The 23950-nt window shown below is 37.3% G+C and overlaps 1 protein-coding gene and 1 pseudogene across 1 annotated transcript in view; one reads left to right on the top strand and one right to left on the bottom strand.

Annotated features, from left to right (window-relative positions):
• Positions 1-23950, top strand: part of GRAMD1C (GRAM domain containing 1C) — a 95745-nt gene that overhangs the window by 31764 nt on the left and 40031 nt on the right. Inside the window, exons 3-6 of the mRNA XM_063111377.1 lie at positions 2779-2863; positions 13600-13703; positions 14295-14390; positions 19441-19521. Of these exons, the coding sequence (XP_062967447.1) occupies positions 2779-2863; positions 13600-13703; positions 14295-14390; positions 19441-19521 (366 nt within the window). The remainder of the gene's footprint in view (positions 1-2778; positions 2864-13599; positions 13704-14294; positions 14391-19440; positions 19522-23950) is intronic.
• LOC134387004 (complement component 1 Q subcomponent-binding protein, mitochondrial-like) lies at positions 22027-23401 on the bottom strand (annotated as a pseudogene).

Below are 23950 nucleotides of genomic sequence, written 5' to 3'. Positions count from 1 at the left end.
GTCCTTGGAAGCTGTAGGTTGGAAGGCAGAAGCCCGCCCACATGCTTCACCAAACTCTCTCTCTCTCTCCGGGTCCTCACAATCTAATCACCTCTTCATGGCCCCACTTTTCAATTACCGTAATAGGATTTCCCACCCTCTTCACACTGTCACAATGGGATCAAGCTTCCAACACATTAAACTTTGGAGGGGACACAATTCAATCCACTGCAGTACCGTATTAATTTCTTTTGATTTAAGTAATTTTTTTGAGGTTGTTTTTTCTAAGTGATTGCTTAGGGATTACAGTCTACATCTTAACTTCTCACAGATTACTTCAGATGTTTACTAATTTAAATTCTGCTAAAATATTGAACCTTTGCTCCAATCTAACTCTACTACCTGTCATAAACCCAGCAGTACAGTGTTATAATTATTGATTTATAGACTCTTACGTCTTTTTTTTTTTTTTTTTTTGGTCTTTTTCATGACCTGCACTCAGCCAGTGAATGCACTGGCCATTCCTATATAGGATCCGAACCCATTCCTATATAGGATCCGAACCCGCGGTGGGAGCGTCACTGCACTCCCAGTGCAGCACTCTCCCGAGTACGCCACGGGCTCGGCAGACTCTTACGTCTTTTAAAGATGTTAAAAGAGAAATGGTCGAATAAGTTTGTAGTGTCTTTCATACATGCTCATGTACTTACACATCTGGTGCTTTTCATTTTTTCTTGTAAATTTGAGTTGCCATATGATGTCATTTCCTGCAGCCTGAAGGACTTCCTTTAGTCTATCTTGTAAGGCAGGTCTGCTGTCTCCATTGTTTATGATAAGTCACCTGAGAATTATACTGTTTTTAACCTGTATGGGATGAGTCATTTTTTTTTCTTGCTACTTTCAAAATTTCTTTTTTGTCTTTCAACAATTTAACTATTGTATGTCTAAGTGTGACTCTGTGTTTATCCTACTTGGGGTTCATTGAGTTTCTTTGATTTATTGGTTAATGTTTTTCATCAGATTTGGAAAGTTTTGACCATTACTTCAAATGTTTTTCTGGCCTCCCCCTTTTCCTTCTGATACTCCCATTACATATATTTTGGTTCACTTGATGTTGTCCCACAGGTCTCTGAGATTCTGTTAGTTTTCTTCCTCTCTGTTTTTCACATTTGATGAGTTTTACTAGTCTGTCTTCAAGTTCATTAATTCCTTCTCTGCTATTTTGAATTTGCTATTGAGCCCCTTTGTGAAATTTTTTTTTTTTTTTTTTTTTTTGACAGCTGGTCAGTATGGGGATCTGAACCCTTAGACCTTGGTGTTATAACATCATGCTCTTACCAAATGAGCTAACCTGCTAGCCCCTCTAGTGAATTTTTTTTATTTCATTGATTATAGTTTTCAGCTCCAGAAAGTCCATTTGTTTCTTTAAAAATGTTCTAAAGTATCTATTTGTTTAGATTTTCTACTTTTTGCATCATTGTTGTCATACTTTCCTTTAGTTTTTTAGGCATGGTCCTCTTTAGTTCTTTGAACATATTTATAATAACCACTTCGATGTCTTTGCTAAATCTGATGTCTGAGGACCATCAAAGACTGTTTCCATTGCCTATTCTTTTTTTCTTTCTTTAGTACAAGTCACATTTTTCTGTTTCTTTGCATGTTACATAATTTTTGTTGAAAATTTGACAATTTAGATAATATATTGTAGCATTTCTGGATTCTAATTGCATTTCCCACTATCCCCAAGGCTTATCACTGCAGATTTTTGTTTATTTGTTTAATATTTGCTTAGAGTAAATCTATTTTTCCTGTGGCATGTGGGAGCTAATATCTCTCCTTAGTTTGTTGTTGTTGTTGTTACTGTTTTTGTTGTTTTATTTTAAAGCTGGATTCCTGGAGGTCACCCCTTATGTTAGCCAATGATTGCTTAATGATGTGCTCAAATACATAGAACCAGTAAGTCTTTTCCCTTCTAATGAGAGATCTATGTGTAGATTGGGGAATGTATTCAAAGTTCAGGCTATTTCCAAGTTGGTACCAATTTTTCTGTCCTCCTAGACCACTGTGTCTCTAGCCAGGAATGTGTTGATAGTTTGGCTCTCTCTAATCTCTGCCACACGTTTGCAGCCTCTATATAGGAATATATAGAGAGTTTATCAAGACCATCTATGGCTGCTTCTCTTTTATGATCTCTCTGTTAAACCCCTTCCTAATCTGCCAGTCTGCTTGCTCCAATTGGGACTGCACCTTCACACTTGCTTGGATAGCTTCAGGGTTTTCCCTTTCACTTCTGGGCATAGATTTTCTGCTTCCCACTCCAAATCAGCTCAGCCCCCTGTGTCAACATAGCCGCTAGTTTTTGTGGTCTGTTGTACCCTTGTAGAACCACCACACTTAAACTTAGCTGGTAGAGGAAGGGTAATGGTAGCAGGCCCAGGAAAGGATGCCAGTCTTCCTCTGTCCTTACCCAAGTTCAGTAGATTTTCATGAGCAAATACTTCTCAGTTTATTGTGTACCTTTGGGCAATTTCCAGTTATTTGAGATAATTGTTTTTGACAGCTTTTTCCAGCTGTGTACTTGCTTTTGCAGAGAGGATTACCAAACTCCTCACCCCATTATGCTGGAAGTAGTTAGTCTCCTTTGTTGTTTTTGGTTTTGTTTGAAATGTTCATGTGGTTTTTCACATAAGGACATACAAAATATTGCATAGAAAGCATATAATTTTAAATTCCATTTAAAATTTATTTTCTAGGATGCTACAATTACAATTAAACAAATTTAATCTTTTTATTGTTCAGATTTCAAGTTCCACCTATAAAGGCAGGAATGAGGAATACAAAAGACAGTTTACACATCTGCCTGATACAGAGAAGCTGATAGCAGGTAAAAAAGACAGAAATTTGCAAAATAATTTTTTTATTACCTTATTATCAAAATAGAACTGATGAGTGACAGTACATGTAGAAAATTTAAGCCTTTGCGTCAGACAGAAAATGGTTTTCAAGATAAGCAGCATCTTATCAATCACAATTAGACAATGTAAATCTCAGTTGTAATTTGGGGAGCAGTGATTTCTGACTTATAAGAGTATTAAGTATTAACTAAGAAAATAGAACTAAGAAATTATTTGTCACCATATCTTTTGGTGCTTGTTTTATGTGGTTTTGGAGGGAAAATTTAAACTTGATGTTCAATATCTATTAACTTTTCCTAGAAAATATACTCTTTAATGGATGTGCTCATGGGACAATTTAATAAAATGTTCTAGGGCTAAATCATTTTCATGTAATTGTTCACATAGATTTTTTTGAAGTAAGCTTTTTTTTTAGTTGCTTTTTAATTTTATTTTATTTTACATTCTAGGGTGTTGCAGAACAGTTGAGAGGGAAGGGTAGAGGAGAAGGGGAAGGAAATGTGATGGAAAAAGGCACCCCCCTCATTCCCACAGGGAAGACCTGGGGGCTTCCAACGGTGGCTTGGTCTTTGCCGGGCTGGGTGCAGATGTCGGGGGGTATGGCAAAAGCCCTTGCCTTTGCCATCCCAGCTCAGGAACCTGGGGCCCTTTTTGCTGTGGCTTGGTGGTTGTCACTGGGCTGGTTGCACATGTTGTGGGGGGATGGCCGATGCCCTCGGCCCCCCACTGCCACAGCTTGGGAGAGCCCAGAGTGCTTCCTGTGGTGGGTTAGTGGTTGCTGCTGGGCTGGTTGCACATGTCAGAGGGGCATGGCTGAGGCCCTCAGCCCCCCACCACTCTGGTTTGGGAGAGCCGAGGGCTCTTCCTGCAGTGGTTCAGTGGTCAACACTGGGGTGGTTGCATGTGTTGAGGATGTGTGGCCGAGGCTCTTGTCCCCCACCCTTGGAACTGGTTGCAGGTGATGGGAGGCCCAATTGCTGAAGCCCTTGGCCCTCTCCCATTTCTGGCTTGGTAGCCCAGAGTCCTTCTGGTCCTTGTAGGTGTTATAGGTGTTCTTTGGTGAAATGAGACCTTTACTAGTTAATATCAAACTTTGTCTCTGGTTGTGAGTACTTTGTTTTTTCTTTCAGTTCTGTGTTGGATTATGTGCTGTTCCCACCACTTAAACTCTGTGCTGGAACTAATTTGTTGTCCTTTGCTTACTTCTAAAATGGGGCAACTTCCTGTGGGGACCAGTATTTGAACTGTGTGATTTAGCTAGATTGCTGCTTTGCTGCTGATTCCCTAGGGAAGGCTTTTTGTGCAGTTCAGGTTTTAATGGTTGACTTTATAGGAACTTCCAGGTCTAGTGTAATCTGGTGCACCTGGGTTGTATAGAAACTCTGGTCTGGGCCTGAGTCTTTTTGTCAATCTGCACCCCATGCAATTCTATATTCCTGACCAGTCTCCTCTGAGTGGTCTTGTGCTGACTGGGGGGCAGATCAGCTGTCCTTGCTATGCCCCAGTGTTCTTCTGGTGGGCCCGTCTTTCCCACTGCCTGTGTTCCAAACACTTCTCACGGGGCGGGCCCTGCGCTGGTCCCTTGTGATGACTCACCAGCCTCTGAGTGGCTCCTTTTTTTCAGTTGTTGTGGCTTCTTGCTCCTGTGTGGGCCCACAGGAACCCTGTTAGTGGTTTTTCTGGCCTGGGGGCCACCAAGGCCCTCTTCTCCCCTGCTGCCTCCAAGCAACTTCATTTGAAGGGCACAGCTGTGGCTTTTTCCAGCTCCTGCTCCATGTGCTCAGCAGCTTCAGCATGGAAGCAGCCAGGATTTGAAATGGTCCGAGCAGTTTTTTCTTTCTCTCATCATGGCTTCTCCCACCTTCATGGACTCCGTAGGTCTCTCCTCCTCTTCCCCGAGCTCTAGCAGCCCAAGCATGGCTATCATTGCTTTTGTATAGTTGTAAATTGGTTGATTTGTGGGAGAGAATGATGTTGGGGACCGTCTATTCTGCCATGTTGACCAGAAGCCTGAAGTAAGCTTTAAGAGGAAAAATTTAGTCATTTTTGTTACAAAAGTGCTTTATTTTTGTTATAAGCTTAATTTAGTCATGACAATAAAAATACATAACTAGGTTTTAATTTTAATATATATTTAAAACATTTATTTATGGTAATTTCTCAGAGTTTATTATTGTTAGAGAATGTTTAATTCAATGTCATTGAATTTCTGATAATTCAGCTCAATAAATATCATAATAATGAATTACAATAATTTTAAAGACATTGTTTATTGAAAGTAATATATTCTCATGATAAAAATTTCAGTTGCTACATAAGGGTATACAGTGAAAAGTGAGTGGTCCTTCCAACCAAGACCACTTCAATGTTCTTCCTGTTCTTCCACTATTAGCAATTTCTTATGTATGTTTCCAGAAAATTTCTGTATTTATTTCTGTATGTAGGAATACATATATTGCTAAAAGAACTTAAATGGAAGCACACTGTGATTATTGTTTTGAATCTTATTTAGAACTCTTTTTATTAGCACTACTTATGGCTTCCTATTCAATTGAATGATTGTTTTATAATTTATTTAACAAATCCTTTTTGATGGACATTTTGGTTGCTTTTTGTGTTTACTGTTACTACTAATTTTACATTGAACCTTCTTGTACATTTGTTTTTGCAAACATACGGTAGAATAAACAGCTAATATGATACTTTATGATGAGAGAGTGAATGCATTCCACCAAAAATTAGAAACAAGGCAAAGATGTCTTCTTCTCTCACCACTCCAACTCAACATTGTACTAGAAGTTTAGGTACGTTAATTGAAATAAGAATAAAAGGAAACAAAAGACATACAGATTAGAATAAAAGAAAAATAGTTCTCTTGGCAGAAGACATGACTGTTCATGTAGAAAATCTCAGATAACCTACAAAAATGCTTCTAGAATTAAGGAGTTTAGCAGGGTCATAGGATTGAAGGTTCATATAAATGAAACAATCATATTCCCATTTATGAGCAGTGAACAATTGGAATTTGAATTTAAAAATAGCATTTACATTGGAACCACCCAAAAATGAAGTCCTTGGGTATAAATCCAACAAATGTGCAGACTCTGTATGCTGAAAATTGTAAAACACTGATAAAAGAAGTAAAAGGAGACCTAAATAAATGTTTATGGATTGGAAGACTCAATATTGTTAAGATCCCAATTCTTACCAACCAAAGTCTCAGCAAGCTTTTTCATAGATATTAACAAGCTGATTTTAAAATTTATATGAAAAGTAAAGGAACTAGAATTGCCAAATAAATTCTGAAAAAGACAAAGCTGGGGGACAAACACTACTTGATTTCAGACTTACTTTAAAGCTATAGTAATCAAAGACAGTGTGGGAGTTGCAAAAGTATAGACACTTAGGTCAGTGAAACAGAAAAGAAAAAAGATCAGGTATAAATTCAGACAAATATATGAAATGATTTTTTTTTTTTTTTTTGTGACCGGCACTCAGCCAGTGAGTGCACCGGTCATTCCTATATAGGATCCGAACCCGCGGCGGGAGCGTTGCTGCGCTCCCAGCGCCGCACTCTCCCGAGTGCGCCACGGGCTCGGCCCTGAAATGATTTTTGACAAAGGTACAGTAGAGAAAGAATAATAGTCTTTTCAACAAAGGATGCTGGGATGTTTAGATGTCCATATACAAAAGAAATGAACCTTGATTCATGCTTCACTTTTTATACAGATATTAACTAAAAATGGATCATAGAGCTAAACGTAAAATCTAAAACTATAAAACTTGTAGAAGAATAACATCTGTGTTTTTCTAGAGAAAGTCTCAGTGACCTTGGTGTTAGGTTCGGTGAGACAGAGAAAAGGGAGGGAGACCCGCTCCAGGCGCCATTTCAGCCAAGCAGCTTTATTTCCCCCAATGTGGAGGGGAGACTGAATCAGATCAGCTCCCCGCAACAAAAGAAAACAGGAAGTTTATAAGGCTTTGAGGGTTCTGGCAGCATAATGGGCAATTTTGAAATCAGTGGTATGCAAGGTGACACAGTTCTTGTGGTCTGATAACATCTGGTCCAGACCAGCCCAATTGCCTTAAGCTGGCCATGAGGCCTAATATTTGGGTTTGCCAATGACTTTTTAGATGCAGCATCACGAGAATGATTCATAACAGAAAAAATTGATAAATTGGACTGTATGAAAATTAAAAATTTTCTACGCAAAACGTACTGTTAAGAGAATAAAAATATAAACTGCAAATAGGGAGAAAATATTTGATAATTACATATCTGATTTAAAAAAAGAAGTCCAGAATATAACTGTTCTTAAAAGTCAGTAATAAGAACATGAACAACCTAATAAAAAAATGGGCAGACACTTTACCAAACAAGATATATGTACAGTAGATAACCATATGAAAAGATACTCAACATCTGAAATGCAAATTAAAGGCACAATTAAATAAACCACACACCTACTAGAATTGTTAAAATTAAAATACAAATAAACAAAAAACCTGACAACACAAAGAGATGAGGATGCAAAGTAGCAGGAACTCTTATTAGCTAGTGGTGGAAATGCAAATGATATAACCACTTTAGATGGCAGGTTGGAAATAACCAAGATGTCATTCAACAGGTGAATGAATAAACAAACTGTCGTACATCCAGACAATGGGATGCTATTCAGTAACAAAAAGGAACAAGCTGTTGATATACACAGTAACATGGACTACTCTTAAACGCTTCTTTCTGAGTTAAAAAAGTAGAACTCCCAAATCTGCATATTGTATGATTCCATTTATATGACATCCTGGAAAAGGCAAAACTGTAGAGATGGAAAACAGATTTATGGTTCCTGTGGTATGAAGGGGAGAATGGCTGCACAGGGAAATTTTTAGGGTGGTGGATGATTCTGTATGGTACCTTGGTGGTGGTTACTTAACTATGAATTTGTCAAACCTTTACAGAGGGAACTTTGCTCTTTAAAAATTTAAAAATCAACTATTATGTCAGGAGATCCCAGGATGGAATGCTGACTGTGACAAGTGAAATTGTTACAAATAAGTGACATAACTGCACTCAAGGATGGGTTAGTATATTTACATCTATTCCCTAGCTCTCTGTCTGCTGAGAGGGCCTTGAAACAGTAATACTCATAGTAGTGAGCATGTCCAGGGCCCAGATCTTGGTCTTTAAATACCATTCTTCAATAAAAAGAATCAGAGCTCCTTGAAGAAATGGCTGAGTCTGGCGCTGGAGCAGTAAAAATACAAGATCAGTGAGTTTGGAGCATCTTGTAGTGTCAGAAAGTAAGGAAGACCTTAAAAACAAACAAACAAACAAAAACCCAGGAGTCAACTTGAAAGAGCTCCCAATGGTCAAAGTTAGAATAATTTGAACAACAAAATAATGATAATATTGGTTTATAACCTGAAGAATAAAATAAATGTCCATTAGTCCATACTGAAATAAATAAATGCTTGAATAATTAAATAAATAGGGAGAAGGTACAACTTTTTCAAAAGAATTCCAAGCATCCTCAGGTAATTTATATGTACATCAAAGTTTGAGATACTCTGATCTAGGGAATTAGGTACATACCCGTAGGTTCTTATACTCTGTACATATAATGGTGAGGAGGGTCTCTAAAATATTTTAACTAATCCACACATATTGATAAAACTGATTTCGCTAGTGTGACCCCATGTCTAGCATCTAATATGCTGTTGAAAGAGCCACTAATTTTGCCAATGAAAACCCTTTTCTAGTATGTATATGCTAATTAGCCAAGTATTTGGTGTTGAAGAGTGATAAAGATAGTTGAAGGGCTTATAGTAGCCTCTGATAGAGTGTAATCCTTCTTATTAAATTGTTAACTGACCCATACCAAGTGTAAATCTGTAATTAGGGCAACTAACTGTCCCTAGAATATTTCTAAAAGTCTACTTTAGTGCAAGTGTATATATCCCACTTTTTCATTCCTAATATACATTTGTGCCTTCTCTTTTTTCTTGCTTAATCTTGGCCAAATAAATATTTATTAAAGTTAAAAATACGTTTGATCCAGCAATTCTACTTCTAGAAATGTGGTATTATGAGGATGTATTAATTCCCCAACACTTCTGGCCTACCAGAGTGAGGCTCTGGTGGGGAGAGAAAGCCTTTGGGTAAAATGATTGAAATGCTGATAATTGGAAATGGGCTGGAATGTATTGAAATGAACCGGGAGGAACATAATGTTCTTACTTGAAAAATCAATAATCCTTAAAGAAATTTTATTAGTCAAAAGTCTACCCAACAAAAAGCCCTATGCCAGATATTTTTACACATAGTTTTGTTCAACTTTCAAGGAACAGATGGTCCCTCATTATGCAATAGGAAAATAGTAAAATTTTCCAAATTTGTATTTGGAGTTATTTAACCTTGAAATCGGTTGGGACGAGGTGGTGGCAGCAGGGGTTGGGGGTGTGAGGAGGAGCATGTGTACAGAGAGAATATGAGTTATATAGTCTTATGGTTGTCCTTTCATATGAGTGAAGGACTTGATTTCTTAAACAGGTGGAGTGGGTTGCCTCTGTGTGTTTATCCAAGAGAACTCTCCCCTATCTGTGTGGGAAGGTGGGAAGGAGACATGATGTTGACTGACAAATCTATACTTTGTGCAGAGAGAAGGTGGCAGGTTGGGATTTCCACCCCCAACCTTAAATGCCAAAATGTAACTTACTCTGGGACATTAACATTTACTCTAGGATCTGTAGCCTTTCCTAGACATGGTCCCATAGCTTACGTTTTTCTTACATTAGAGCTTGGGGATAAATACTGCCACTGTGTTGTCAGTTACCTGATATCTGTCCCTATTCTAACTTATTCTTTCCCTCTTTGTGCCTGCTGATTCTTTAAGTGTACAGATGTGAGGAAAAATGGTAGCCTTTGCCCGTGTATTTTTTGAGCTGAGTCTTTCTCCACACTCTAGTTTATTCATTGGTATCCACTTTCTGACTTCCAAAAATTTATCAAAACTTTCAGTCTGCTAATGTACCCGTTCTTATACCCAACCCTAAGCACTGTTATGAATTTAAACTGTTATATATCTTCCCTGTCCTCTCAAAAGAATTTTAGAGAAGGAGGGAGATATAGAAGTTCTGTGTACTGTGGGCTGGCTGGTTAGCTCACTTGGTTAGAACGTGGTGCTGAGGGCCAGCCCAGCCCATGGCTCACTTGGGAGAGTGTAGTGCTGATAACACCAAGGCCGTGGGTTTGGATCCCTGTATAGGGAAGGCCGGTTAGCTCACTTGGGAGAGCGTGGTGCTGACAACACCAAGCCAAGGGTTGAGATCTCCTTACCTGTCATCTTTTTTTTTTTTTTTTTAAAGGAAGTTCTATGTACTAATTTTTAATTAAAATAACAGTATTTATACTTCTAAATTTGTTTATCTCTTTGAAAAGTTTTCAGCTTTGAAGACTAAATACTTTTTTTTCAGTGACATCATTGCTCAAAACATTTTTTAACTTCTCTGATTACCTGAGTGAACAAAGTGGATATACAAGCTCTATAACATTGTATTGGAGAAATATAATTAAATACAGAATCTCCTGCCAACCCAGAAAACCTGTCCACAAAGTAGGAGAAAGCATTAACCAGAATGTGATGTGCATCATAGGCAATCCTCAAAAGAGATTGCAAAGACAGAAAGAAATCTCATCCTGTTATACAGTCAAGCATACACAACCCATTGCATGCAAAAAGGACTTGACATTGCCTTTGTCACACATAATTCATCCCAAATTTACCTGGTAGTTGGGGCAACCATCAGTGTTAGCTGATTGGCTTAATCCAGAAGAAAAATAAATTTATATCTTTATGACAAGAGGTGGTTTTGCAACGTGGAGAGAAGCAGCCACTGAAGTTAGGCTACTACCTTTTCACAGAAATTGGGAGATAGGGGGGTTAACTCCCTTGATGTTTACATTTCAAAGAGATGGCTTTCAGGTCCTTGAGAAAACATTCCTAGGTTGTAAAACTGGCAAAAGTCCTATCTAGCTTTTAAAAAGATTCACATACATCTCAAAGAAGCAGAGAAGAATTTACAAGTTTTTAAGGAAAGTGCTCCAAAAAAAGGGAGAGGTGGGTGTCTTTCCCTTTTTGCAGCAGGGAAAATTAATTTCTTTCTTTTTTGATTTGTATTTACTCCTACAGTTGTTTCAAGTGAAAAGCAAACAAAATAACAAAATACAGTGTAAAGTATAAAAATGAGAATGTTTTGTAATTTAAATACTAAATCTGAAAGCAATCCTAAAAATGGTATTCCAAAGAGTCTCCCCCCTCCCCCAAGCAATGTCAGCATTATTGGACCCCCAAAGGTGATTGCTGCTAGAAAGGAATACTTTGGGCTTTGGGATATGTATTTCCTGATATGATTGTTTAAATAAACACATTCTCTTAATTAATTGTCATTTCCCTTATGGATAGATATGCCTAAATTATTTTGTAAAACTATAGTACTGTTTACTTAAATATATGTATACTACTAATCATGCAGGCTTACTCTAGAAGTATGATACTGATTCTCTCCAGCTGTACTCCCATAGTACTTTGTACAGTATCCCTTGTTAAATTACAGTTACTAAAATAAATCTTTAGGAGTTGGGTCCATTCTATTGTGCTGAAATTGATCGTATAATAGCAAGGAAGTTGATGTTAATACACACAGTAAAGTGACCTAAGTTGCTTGGTTAATTTCTTTAATTTTACCTTACCTTTCTAGTAACCAATTATAAAGTTATAAGTCCATTAAACAATTTTTGATAAACATTGTTTTCTTATTCTATTCTAGATGAATTAGATTGTTAATATGACTCAAATCAGGTAGAATATTGTCTCCTAACATGCTGATTATTATTGTGGTACATGTTTGTTTATTAGTAGGGAAACTGGGAGCAAAAAAAAGAGTAAAATCCCTTCACTTTAAAAAAAATGTTCTATTTCTTGCATAGGAAGCCATTTTTTAGAAAATCAATTTTACTGAGGTTTAAGTTTCTTATGATAAAACACAGCCATTTTAGGGAAACCATGTTTTAAAAAACCAATGAAAAAAGTCTGCCAATATATATCAAATAGTCTTCAGTTAAAATAATCCAAGTGGTTACTATAGCTTTGAATATAGGTAACATAAAATAATCCACTGGTTCTCAAAGTGTGGTCCACAGACTAGCAATTCTGGCATCACCTGAGAGTTTTAGACATGCAGACTCTTGATCTCACCTCAGACCTATTTAATCAGAAACCCTGGGGGAGGGGCCTAGCAGTCTGTGTTTTGATAAGTTGTCAGGTACTTCTGATCTGAAGTTTGAGAAGCATTGAACTGATAAAATGTTTCAATGGTTTAGATGAAAATTTCAGGACCCTCAAAGTGATCTTTAGACTAATCTCTGTTTTTAGAGATGCGTACTAGTAAATGAGTAACTTAATCTGCTTAATTATTTACTAGGAGTTTTTGTTGGGTGACACCTGTTTCGTTTTACTGAAGGAAGCATTGTGAAACTGAATTTCTTTGCTCAATTTTTATTATTTGTTTAGATGATTGACACGACTAAGTTTAAATATTTTGGGGTTTATGCAACTTTTCCCTAAAATTGGTAATTACTTTATAGTTTCTAAATTTAGCAGTTAAACTTAATCTCCTCACAGCAGCCCTTTATATCTTATATTATCAATAATTTAGCAATACTCTTTACATTAGCCATAGAGCCAGATCTTAATCTTAGAGGCATGGAATTAAATTGCTTTGTAGGCAGTGACATTTACCAGAAGACTCTTGATTTTGCTGGATTTTAGTGCTGAGGTGGAATCAACTTTAAAACTAACATAAAATGTATACAATTTTCTGAGTCATCTTTGACCCCTTTACCCTTGTCCAACATCGAATCTATCACCAATTTCCTGTTAGTACTACCTCCCAAGTATCACTGAATCTAACTACTCTGTCTTTTAATATTGTCATATTCTGGTCTGAGCCACCATCAACTTTTCCTTGGACTTACTACTGATTTATTGGAATCCATTCTCACAGTGTGAATAATATATATCTGATCATGTCGCTTCCACTTAAAGCTTGTCAATGGCTTCTCATAAAGTTCACCGTCTACCATAGCCTGAGATCGTACATGATCCAGCTTCTCCAGCTTCTCCGACCCAGAGATCTCTCCTTATAGATATTCAAATGTGCTATGTTTCTTTCTACCATAGGGACCTTTGCATGTGCTCATGATCCTGCTGATCCTTCTGATCCTGCTGACCCTTTATTGATCTTTATTTATTTATTTGGTGGCTGGCCAGTAAGCCTTTATTGATCTTTAAAGATCACTTTTTCAGGAAAATCCTTCCTGCTATCTCTGTCCCCACCATGACCTCCATACCTGCATAGCCCTTATTATCTGCTCTCATAGCTTTTCTATATTTGGTCATTATCATACTTATTTTGTATTTGTTTATTGTCTGTCTTCTCTCTACATTGTGTTTCACAAAGGCAAGAGCCATTTCTGGTAAGCCTAATAAACAGCAAAATATCTGGCCTACGGTGTCCAAAGTATATGAGTGAATGAGTGAATGAACTGATGAACAGCAGTGATGACTTTCCATGTGTTGAAATGGTATAGAGTTTATTAAGTTGCCAGACTTTTGTGAATAACTTATCCTTATTTTTGTGTATGTAGATTATGCTTGTGCTCTTCAGAGGGACATTTTGCTTCAGGGACGACTATACCTTTCAGAAAACTGGCTGTGTTTCTATAGCAACATCTTCAGATGGGAAACTACAGTAAGACATATTTTGCATTTGGTTTCTTGATACAAATAATTGCATAGATAGAAATATATACAGTGCTCCTAAAAACAATTTACTTTAGATGATTTGAAAGTCAATATATATATATATATATATTTATGCATCTATACTTATAAAACATGATATACATTCGTGTGTGTATAAGTGTGTAATATGTTTTTCTAACTTAATACATTGAGCGCCATTAGTACTTAATAAAGGTAGAGAAAGATTTCAAATGGAAAAAGGCTTGAACATACATCTATTGGCTGCCAAAATCACATCTTATGTGACAGACTGTCTGAATTTTGTGTGTTTGTGTGCTGATGTGGAACATGAACACCCACATGTCTTTTCACATTTTGTCCTAATATTAGATATAGGCGTTGATGGGGGAGAATACTGAAGGGAATAATGTCTGACTACCTACCTTGTTTTTCTCAGAGAATACAGGCATGTGCTTATTAATTCCTCCAGATTTTTCATCTGAATATTCTGGATTAGGTTGATGTAATACTTGGTATTTTGTCTTATATATGTTTCTGAAAAATATATTTTGTAATTTTTTATTCTTTTTGTGTTCAGATTTCTATTGCTTTAAAGAATATAACCTTCATGACCAAGGAGAAAACTGCTCGACTCATTCCAAATGCTATCCAGATCATTACAGAGGGAGAAAAGGTGAAAAACTTTTCTACCTTTGCCATATTTCACAATGTGAAGAAAATTTGCCTCATACCAATCATCAATGTTGGAAATATAGGCAGTTCTTCTTAGAGTTAGGAATAGCCGATAAAGATATGTGTATTTAATACTAAATTTCTATATGCTTAAATAGTAATTGGTGATATACTTTAAATAACTGCTGACATTTTTTGTGTTTAATCATTTACAGAGAACTTTTTCCCATTTTAAAAATTTATTTATTTTAAAAGGTAGGTAGGGTATACATTATCAAAATGTCTTTATTATTTCTGTATAACCTAATAATTCCATGATTGTTATTAGTCAATAATACCTGCAAAGTAGGAATTGATAAAACCAAATAGTTTTTGGTGAACAGAGATTTGGGTAGTATACAAATAACCACACAATCTTTGTAATCTGTTTTTAGAATGGTAATTATCTTTAACTGCCATTATTTTTATTATCCACCTACAATATCTGTCAGTTCCTAGTGGAAATATATGAAGAATCCTTCTATACCCACCTGGAAAATTGGTTAGGGTTCTGTGTGTGACATTGGAAGCATAATACTGAGAAAGGAAAAGAAAAAAGGAAGGAAAGAAGGAAGGACAGGAAGGAAAGTATGGAAGGGAATGAAGGGGAGGAAGAAAGAAGAAAGGAAGGAAGGAAGGAAATGAAGGAAAGAAAGAAAAAGAGAAAGGAGTAGGAGGAGAGAGAGAGAAACAGTACCATGGAATTAAATCTTTGTAATTAAACTTTTTAATCTTGTAAATTTCCTTTCAAATACACTGTTTTATTTTTATTTTTATTTATTTATTTTTTGGCAGCTGGCTGGTACAGGGATCCAAACCCTTGACCCTGGTGTTGTAACACTGTGCTCTAACCAACTGAACTAACCCGGCCAGCTCCGTATTTTTTTTTTAAAAAACAATCTCTTCCCTACATAACACTTCCAAGGACATTACAAGATCTTTTCCTCCTGAACTGTTTGAGAGTAAATTGTCATCTTGATGCCTTATCACCCTGTGTATTCTAGCATGTATTTCCAACAAGGATATTCTCTTGCATAACCACAATATAACCATCAAAATCAAGAAATTAACATTGATCTGTTACCATTGTTCAATCCTTAGACGCTATTCTATTTTCACAGTTATCCCAATAATGTCCTTTATAGCAAATAGACTTAATTCAGAAATACACATTACATTTAGTTAAAATACTCTTTAATTTCCTGGAAGAGTCTCTGACACTTTTAAATATTACTGATCAGTTATTTTGTAGCATATCTCTCAAATTGCGTTTGATGTTTCCTTGTGATTAAATTTAGGTTATGTAATTTTGGGAGAAATACATGGAAATGGTCTATTCTTTCTGTTGTATCCTACCAGTGGCACATGATTTCAGTTTGTACTGTTACTGGTGATATTGATTTGGTTATTTGATTAAGGAGGTATCTTCCAGGCTTTACAATAAAGTTAGTCTGTTTTACTTTGTAATAATAAGTATTTTGTGGCAAGATACTTTGAAACTATATAAATTTACCATTCTCACCAAATTTTAAATCTATTCATTTATTTACATCTGTGAGTATGAACTTGTTCAGGTTTATTTTCTTCAATGAGTTATAGTTGGTTACTATCATTATTTTGATGCTCAAATTGTCCCAAATTTGGCCAGTGGGCACACCCTACAGCTGTCTTCATTGTGCTTCTGACTATTTTCAGCATATTTGAGCATTTCCTTGCTTTTTGGCACAAGGATTTTCAGGCTTTATTTGCCCCAGCCCTGGAATCAGCCATTTCTCCAAGGAGTTCTTGTTTCTTTTAGGGGAAACTGATATTTAGAAGCTCATCTGTTCATTGCTTATTGGGGTGTCACTATTCCCAAACTTTCTAAGTGGGCTGGACAAAGGTGTATATTATGTATATATAATCACACACTCATATACATCATGCACGCACATACATACACATATATATACCCACTTATACATCCATCCATCTGTCTGTCCATCCATCCATCCCAAACCATGAGTTCACACCAGTACCTCCAACTTCAACCCAACACCACAGAGTTCATTTTTATTTTCTCCCTTTCCATGTTTGTAACTCCCTTTCTTGACAGGGAGAAGCCAGGCTTCCATTCTTCTTAATATAGTTACTTATTTTACCAGTCAGCCTGTATGTGACCAGTCTTCATCTCCACTGCTGCCCCTGCCTGCCGTGGATGCCCTTTTATCCAACTTGGTTTCTGACATTTAGAGTCAGGCTGCTGCCCATCACACCATGACATAGATGCCCTCATCACCCTCACTGGGCTGACAACCCTGCCAAGCCCCTTCTCTGTGTTTACCTTACCCTGTGCCAGGTCACCCCTCTACAGGGACACCCTCCATCCTCTGCTTGTGTTCTGACATGCTGTGCCAGTCTGTCACTGTGTAGTCATTGACCTCATCCTGCTTAGGCTCTGACACCCCAGCATAAGACCACCCTCACAGACTCAGTAGCCTCACACTCACCTGCTCTGGCTCTGACATGCCTTTGTAGGCTTCCTTCATTTGTGGCCACACTCTTCACCATGTGGGCTTTGATACCCTATGCCAAGCTACCCCTTTACATGGTCACTCTCCTTGGGCTCTGACTTGTGCCCTACCCCCATGTTCTTTTCATCTCATTCTTATTTTTATACTGTGCTCCATGTAGGTTTCATATGTGGAGGCCATTCTTCCTCATTTGGATTCTGACATTCCATGCCAGGCAACCTTTCCTTGTGAATGACCTTTTCGTTCTGATACCCTGCTTTGGACTACTGCAGCTCCTTGCCCCCATCCTCACGTATAGTGTAGATGCCTCCTTTCCTCTGTTCCACCAAGAGCTTTAGGGCTGAACTGTTCAAGAAGATGAGAAGAGGAACTAAAATATACTTTTTCTTAATTTTACAGTTAAAATACGTCCCCCCTTATCTGCGGTTTCACTTTCTGCAGTTTCAGTTATCTGTGGTCAATCCCACTCTGAAAATATTGGGTAGAAAATTCCAGAAATAAACAATTCATAAGTTTCAAATTTTACACCATTCTGAGCAGTGTGATGAAATTTCATGCAGTCTCACTCAGTCAGAAGGATATGAATCATCCCTTTGTCCAGTGTATCCACTCTATGCACCACCTACCCAGTTGCCATTTAGTAGCCATCTTGATTGTCAGATTGAGCACATGGTATTGCAGTGATTGTGGTCAAGTAACCCTTATTTTGCTTAATAATGGCCTTAAAGTGCAAGAGTAGTGGTGCTGGCAATTTGGATATGCCAACGAGAAGCCTAATTTATAAATTAAACTTTATTATAGGTATGTATGTATGTATAAAAAAATAAAAAAGCATAGCGTATATAGGATTCAGTACTATCCAGGGTTTCAGGCATACACTGGGGGTCTTGGAATGTATTTCCACGGGCAAGGGGGGACTATTGTAATACATGCATAAATTTTTATTTATTATCTTATTTTTATTATTTAAGAAAATTATCAAACAGTTCTAAAACTAGCATCTTCCTTTTATGCCCATAATTCTCAATCCCATTGCCTTTCTAGAGGCAAATGTTATCAATTTGGTATGTATCTTTTCATACTTTTTCTTTTGTATTTACATATATGGATGCTTATATAGAAACATATAGTTTTGCTTTTTTTAAAAAAAAAAATCTTTCTCATAGGTGTTGTTCGTCTGCTCTTCTTTTTAGAAAAAACAACATTATCTCTTGGAGTTGCAGGCTAGCACATGCTGTTTTTTGTCTTTTTCATGACCGGCACTCAGCCAGTGAGTGCACCGGCCATTCCCATATAGGATCCGAACCCACGGCGGGAGCGTCGCTGCGCTCCCAGCGCCGCACTCTCCCGAGTGCGCCACGGGCTCGGCCTGCACATGCTGTTTTTTGAAGTGTTGTATAGTATTTCGTAGAATGGATGTACTATGGTTTCCTTTACCATTAGTTCATTTCTAATGTTTTGTTATTACAAATAATGCTGTAGTGAACAACCTGACCATGTCTTCTTAAGCTCGTGTGTGACTGTTTCTCACATATGTAATGGAATTTCAAGATGTCAAGCATTTTAATAATGATAATAACAACTAGCATGTACTGAACACTTACTGTGTTTTAGACACTATCTTAAACTCTTTATGTATATTTTCTCATTTAATTCTCACAAAAATCTACTATAATCATTCTCATTTTGTAGATGAGGAAACTAAAGAAGAGTGACCCAAAGTCACAGAACATTGACCCATGCAGAGACTCTGGTCTTAATTTCCTCAGTATGTTAACTCAATGATCTCTTTTTCCATCATCATAGGGAAAAACTTTGTACTACTAAATATTCATCCCTTTTGTGTACCGTATGGCTAAAGAAGGCTAATTATGGCACTTTTAGTTGTTTTATTTTCTAGAATATGTTCTATGCCCCAGTAGCGAAGAGATGTCATTATCCAGAATTTTTCCCAAATTATATTATAAGGTTATTATTGAACCGAGATATATGAATACAGACTGTGAAAAGTGATATAATTTAAAATTAAGATCCTTAAAATAAATTTACCTCTGAAATCCACTTGTATTTTTTTTTCTTATTCTTTACATATTCTTGGCTCAAATGGCAATTAATTCATATATCTTTGCAAAGTTCAGAATAAAATAAAATTTTTATTTTTTAAATAACTTTGTTTAGATTGATTTTAATATTTAAACTATTATGAACATAAATAGCTACCTATTTCAAGCCCTTTTCCCTAGTAAATACTGACAAGATTGTATTTATTTTGAGATACTATTTATTGCAAGATATGATTTGTAAAGATACCTTGTTCATACAACAAATATCTATTTTTCTTCTATTGTAACAAAAAGTTAAGTAAAAATAGTATATAGAGTAGGCAGTGGTGACTTACTAGTTTGCTTTGATCATAGCAAGTTCCCACAGACCTTCATGACAGATACTTTCACCTTATTTTCCATGGCACTAAAATTATACTATTGTTTTTCTTTGCAGTTTTTCTTTACATCTTTTGTTGCCAGGGATAGAAGTTACCTCAGTATCTTTAGGTTGTGGCAGAACGTATTATTAGATAAGGTAAGTGTTCATATTAGAGGCAGGGGCTTATTATAATAAGAACTTACTAGTATGTACCTAAAAAGTATTTGTTAATTGAAGAGCTGCTTTTTATTTTTCTAAACTTAATTTTGACTAGACTATTCAAGTTCAAAGGAAAATTTCAAGCAAAACAAGATCCATAGTTACAAGTTAAGATGTTAATTATATAGTGGTTACCAGAGGCAGAGAAAGGGAGAGGGGAGAGAGACAAGGGGAGAGGTTAGTAGAGCGGTACAAAGTTACAAAGTTATAGTTAGATAGGAAGAATAAATTCTGGTACTCTAGGGTGACAATAGCTAATAATATTGTATTGTATATTTCAAGATAGCCAGAAAAGAGGATCTTGAATGTTATAATCACAAAGAAATGATAAATGTTTAGGTGATAGATGTGCTAACTATTCTGATTGGATCATTATACAATATATGCATGTATTGAAACAATAAACTGTACCCAATAAGCATGTACAAAAAAATTTTTAAAAATAAAGTTTGGACCACCTCTTAAAAAAAAAAGTTAATTGTGATCCTCAGGGTAACCACCAAGAAAATAACTAAAAAAAAAAAAAGAAAGAAAGAAAAAGTAAAAGAAACATCAGATGAATTAAAATGGAACACTAGAAGCTATCTAACACATCAGAAGGCAGTAAAGGAGGAATAGAAGGATGAAAAAGACATAAGACATACAGAAAACATAGTAAAATGGCAGACATTGCATAGATCAATAAACATTAGTGTAGTAAACACTTTAGGCAGAGGTTAGCAGAATGAAGAAAGTACATTATCCAACTATATGCTTTATGTAAGAGAAAAATTAAATTCAAAGGCACAAATAGATTGAAAGTACAAAGGAAGGAAAAAGATATAACATTCAAACAGTAAGCAAAAGAACATAAGTGATATTGGACGAAATAGTCTTTAAGACAAAAATGAATAGAGACAAGGAAGATTGTTTTATAATAGTAAAAGAGTCACTTCATCTGGAATTCATAACAGTGTTAAACATATGTATATCAAGTACCAGAGCCCTAAAATATATGAAACAAAAACGGACAAATTTGAAGGGAGATATAGACAGCTCAACAATAATAGTTGTAGATGTCAGTACTCCACTTTCAATGATGGATAGAACTAGAAAATCAACAAGAAAATAGAAGACTTGTACACCACTGTAACTACAGCTAAAAGACATCTATGGGACAATCCACCCAACAACAGTAGAACATACATTCTTCGTAAGTGTACATGGAACATTCTTCAGAATAGACCTAAGTCATTCTTCAGAATAGATTCTAAGTCATAAAACGAGCCTCAATACATTTAAAAGGATTAAAATAATACAAAATCTGTTCTTTGACGACAATGGAATGAAATTAGAAATCAATAACAGAAGGAAATTTGGGAAATTCACAAAAAAAGTGGAAATAAAACAGAGCACTCCTAAGTAACAAATGGGCAAAAGAAGAAATTACAAGGGAAATTAGAAAATACTTTGAGTTAAATGAAAACAAAAACATAACATACCAAAACTTACAGAATACAGCTAAAGCAGTGTTTAGAGGGAAATTTATAACTGTAAACAACTATATTAAAAAAGAATGATTTCAAATCAATAGCCTAACTCCACCTTAAGAAATTAGAAAGAGGAGAGCAAACTAAACTAGCAAGCAGAAGCAAGGAAATAATAAAGATTAGAGCAGAAATGAATGAACTAGAGAACAGACAAATAGATAACAGAACCAAAAGTTGTTTTTTGTTTGTTTTGTTTTTTTCCAATCAACAAAATTTAAAACCTTTAGCTAGATTGACCAAGAAAAAAGAGAAGACTAAAATAATTAAATTCAGGAGTGAAAGTGATGACATTACTATTGACCTTATGAAAATAGAGGTTATAAGGAAATATTATGAACAATTGAATGCCAACAAATTAGTTACCCTAAATTAAATGGACACAAACTGCCAAAACTGACTTAAGAAGAAATAGAAAATCTGAGTAGACCTATAACAAGGAAAGAGATTAGTAATCAAAAATCTACCCACGAAGAGAAGCCCAGACCCAGATGGCTTCATTGGTGAATTCTACCAAATGTTAACAGTAGAAAGAACACCAATCCTTCATATATGAGGGTACTTCAAAAAGTTTATGGAAATATTTGTATTACCTTTTAATTCTACTTTTTCATGAACTTTTTGAAGTAAGCCCATAGTATTCCAGAAAGAGAAGAGGAGGGAACACTTCACAGGTAACTCTGTGAGTCCAATACATATTAATTTGATACTAAAACCAGACAAAGAACATTATGAGAAAAGTGCAGACCGTGATCCCTGATGAATATAGACACAAAAATCCTCAACAAAATATTAGCAAACCAAATCCAGAAGCACATTGTCTGAAGGTGGAGCAGACAAAATGCCCACCAAGCTGAGAAGGTATCTTAAGACCTAAAAACAAAGTGGGTATTTCCATGCAGTAAGGCAAAGAATTTTAATTAAAACGGTAGTTTACTCCTTGGTCTGCAAGGAAATCCTTTAGATGGTCATACAAGGAATCTGTGTTGAGTGTGCAATTAGTGTCCTTCCATTCAGACTCGTGGTGGACTGAAAGCTAACTTCCCTGATAGAGAAAATGTCACTCTCAGCCTCCTCTTCTTGTCTGACCTCATCCTCTGGATAGTGACTGTCCAGCACTAGGGCCTTCTTGCCATCGTTCTCTGTAACTTAGACCACGAAAGTGGGAGTTGATGTCAGCTCAGGTTCCTGTTCTTCAACCTTCTGCCCTTGTGAGGGCTTCTCCTCACCATCGACTGTTTGCAGGATGCTATTGTTAATGTTGAAGGTGACAGTGATCCCTCCCCTCTCCGCAGCTTTCCACACTGATTTAACTTGTCCCATTCATTTCCAGCTCTCAACCTCCAGACTTCTTGGGGAGGACTTAGGCTTCAGGATTTTCATTTCCTCCTTAACTTCAACACTCAGGAGTTCAACAAAAGCTTTGTCTCATATAGTGAGCAGCGCCCCGCAGCCACAGCCTCAGGCAAGGCCAGGGAGGCTGCAGGAGACCACGGAGGCTGCAGGAGACCACGCGCACACGGAGCAGCCAGAAGGGTCAGGCGCATGGCCAGGTCGGGTGCAGGCTGCCGCAGCAGCAGCGAGAAGGGCGGGGCGGCCAGCGACGGCTGGGCCCAGGCTGGGGGGCCAACAGCTCAGCAGAGGCAGCGTCGCGTCGCGGAGGCAGCGGCAGACACGTGCGGCTGCGAAGGACAACCCCGCTGAGGCCAAGAAAGGCTGCTTTACTGCGGGAGCTTAAACATCACAGGCGGGAACTTAACCTCCTCTCCTCCCTGAGACTTCCCAGCTATACCCCCGACTGGAGTGGACAAATTTTGGCCTCCAGGACTCTCTGGATTGAATGGCCTTTTGAGCTTAGGCGCGGAGGACAGGTTCTTCCACGCAGCGCCCTACTAGGATGTTTTCACTTAGCCAGAGTGCAGGGGAGAAGTGGCCTGGATGTCGGGAGTTGGAAGGGAGAGAGGAGAGAAGCGGTGGGGGGAGCTTGCCAAGCCCAGCCCCTTCAACCCTCAGGAAGGGAATAGACGTGACTGGCTGGGAAGCCACCAGTCCAACCTTCTCCACCCCCACTAAGTCTCCAGGCTTATGGGCACCCTGTCTCGCTGGAGCCCCATGCCGGTGCTTCTGGCCTGGGCGATGCTCAGGGCAGCCTGCGCGCCGCTGACGAGGTCGTGGAGCGGGCGCACCGAGGCATACTGCCCCGCAACTCCACTGCACCCTTCCAGGTAATGCTGCTGGAAGGAAGCCTCTTTCACCCACGCCAGGCTCATCACATTCAGATCCGTTGTCATAATTACCGTGGGCTTCTTTTACTGGGACGGGCTGAAAATTCCAGAATTGCCCTAGGGACCTGGCTAATCCTACCCCCGAATACCCAGTTGTAGAGTGCTCTGGGAATGGTAAGGTGCTTTCCCTTGTTCTAACAAGGAGGCAGAGACTGCTATGGCAACCTGCACTTGGTTATACACTGGATCTGAGTGTCCTCTATAAATCACATTAGTGTTTATCACATGGGAGTAAATTGGGATGCATCCTTATAAAAACTAATACCTCCAGGGAAATGATAAAGCTCAAGTTTACAGATGAGCAGAGGCAGAAACTGAGGTCTGCACTTTAATGAAAAAGAAAGGACAAAAATCAATGTCTAAACATGTATTATGTGCTAAATACTATACATAACTTAAAGTTGAAAGTGAGTTGTCAGTTTTAAAACTGCCCTGACTGGAATTTTAAACACTGTAGAATTCACCCAGAAAAGGAACTAGAAAAAACAAACAACCACTTTTTTGTGTGTGTTCTCCTAGTGATATTTGAAGAATGATGTTATTTTAAAAAGCACA

The sequence above is a fragment of the Cynocephalus volans genome, chromosome 1, assembly GCF_027409185.1.
Source record: "Cynocephalus volans isolate mCynVol1 chromosome 1, mCynVol1.pri, whole genome shotgun sequence".
Lineage (NCBI taxonomy): Eukaryota > Metazoa > Chordata > Mammalia > Dermoptera > Cynocephalidae > Cynocephalus > Cynocephalus volans.
This window is presented reverse-complemented; position numbering and strand designations above follow the sequence as displayed.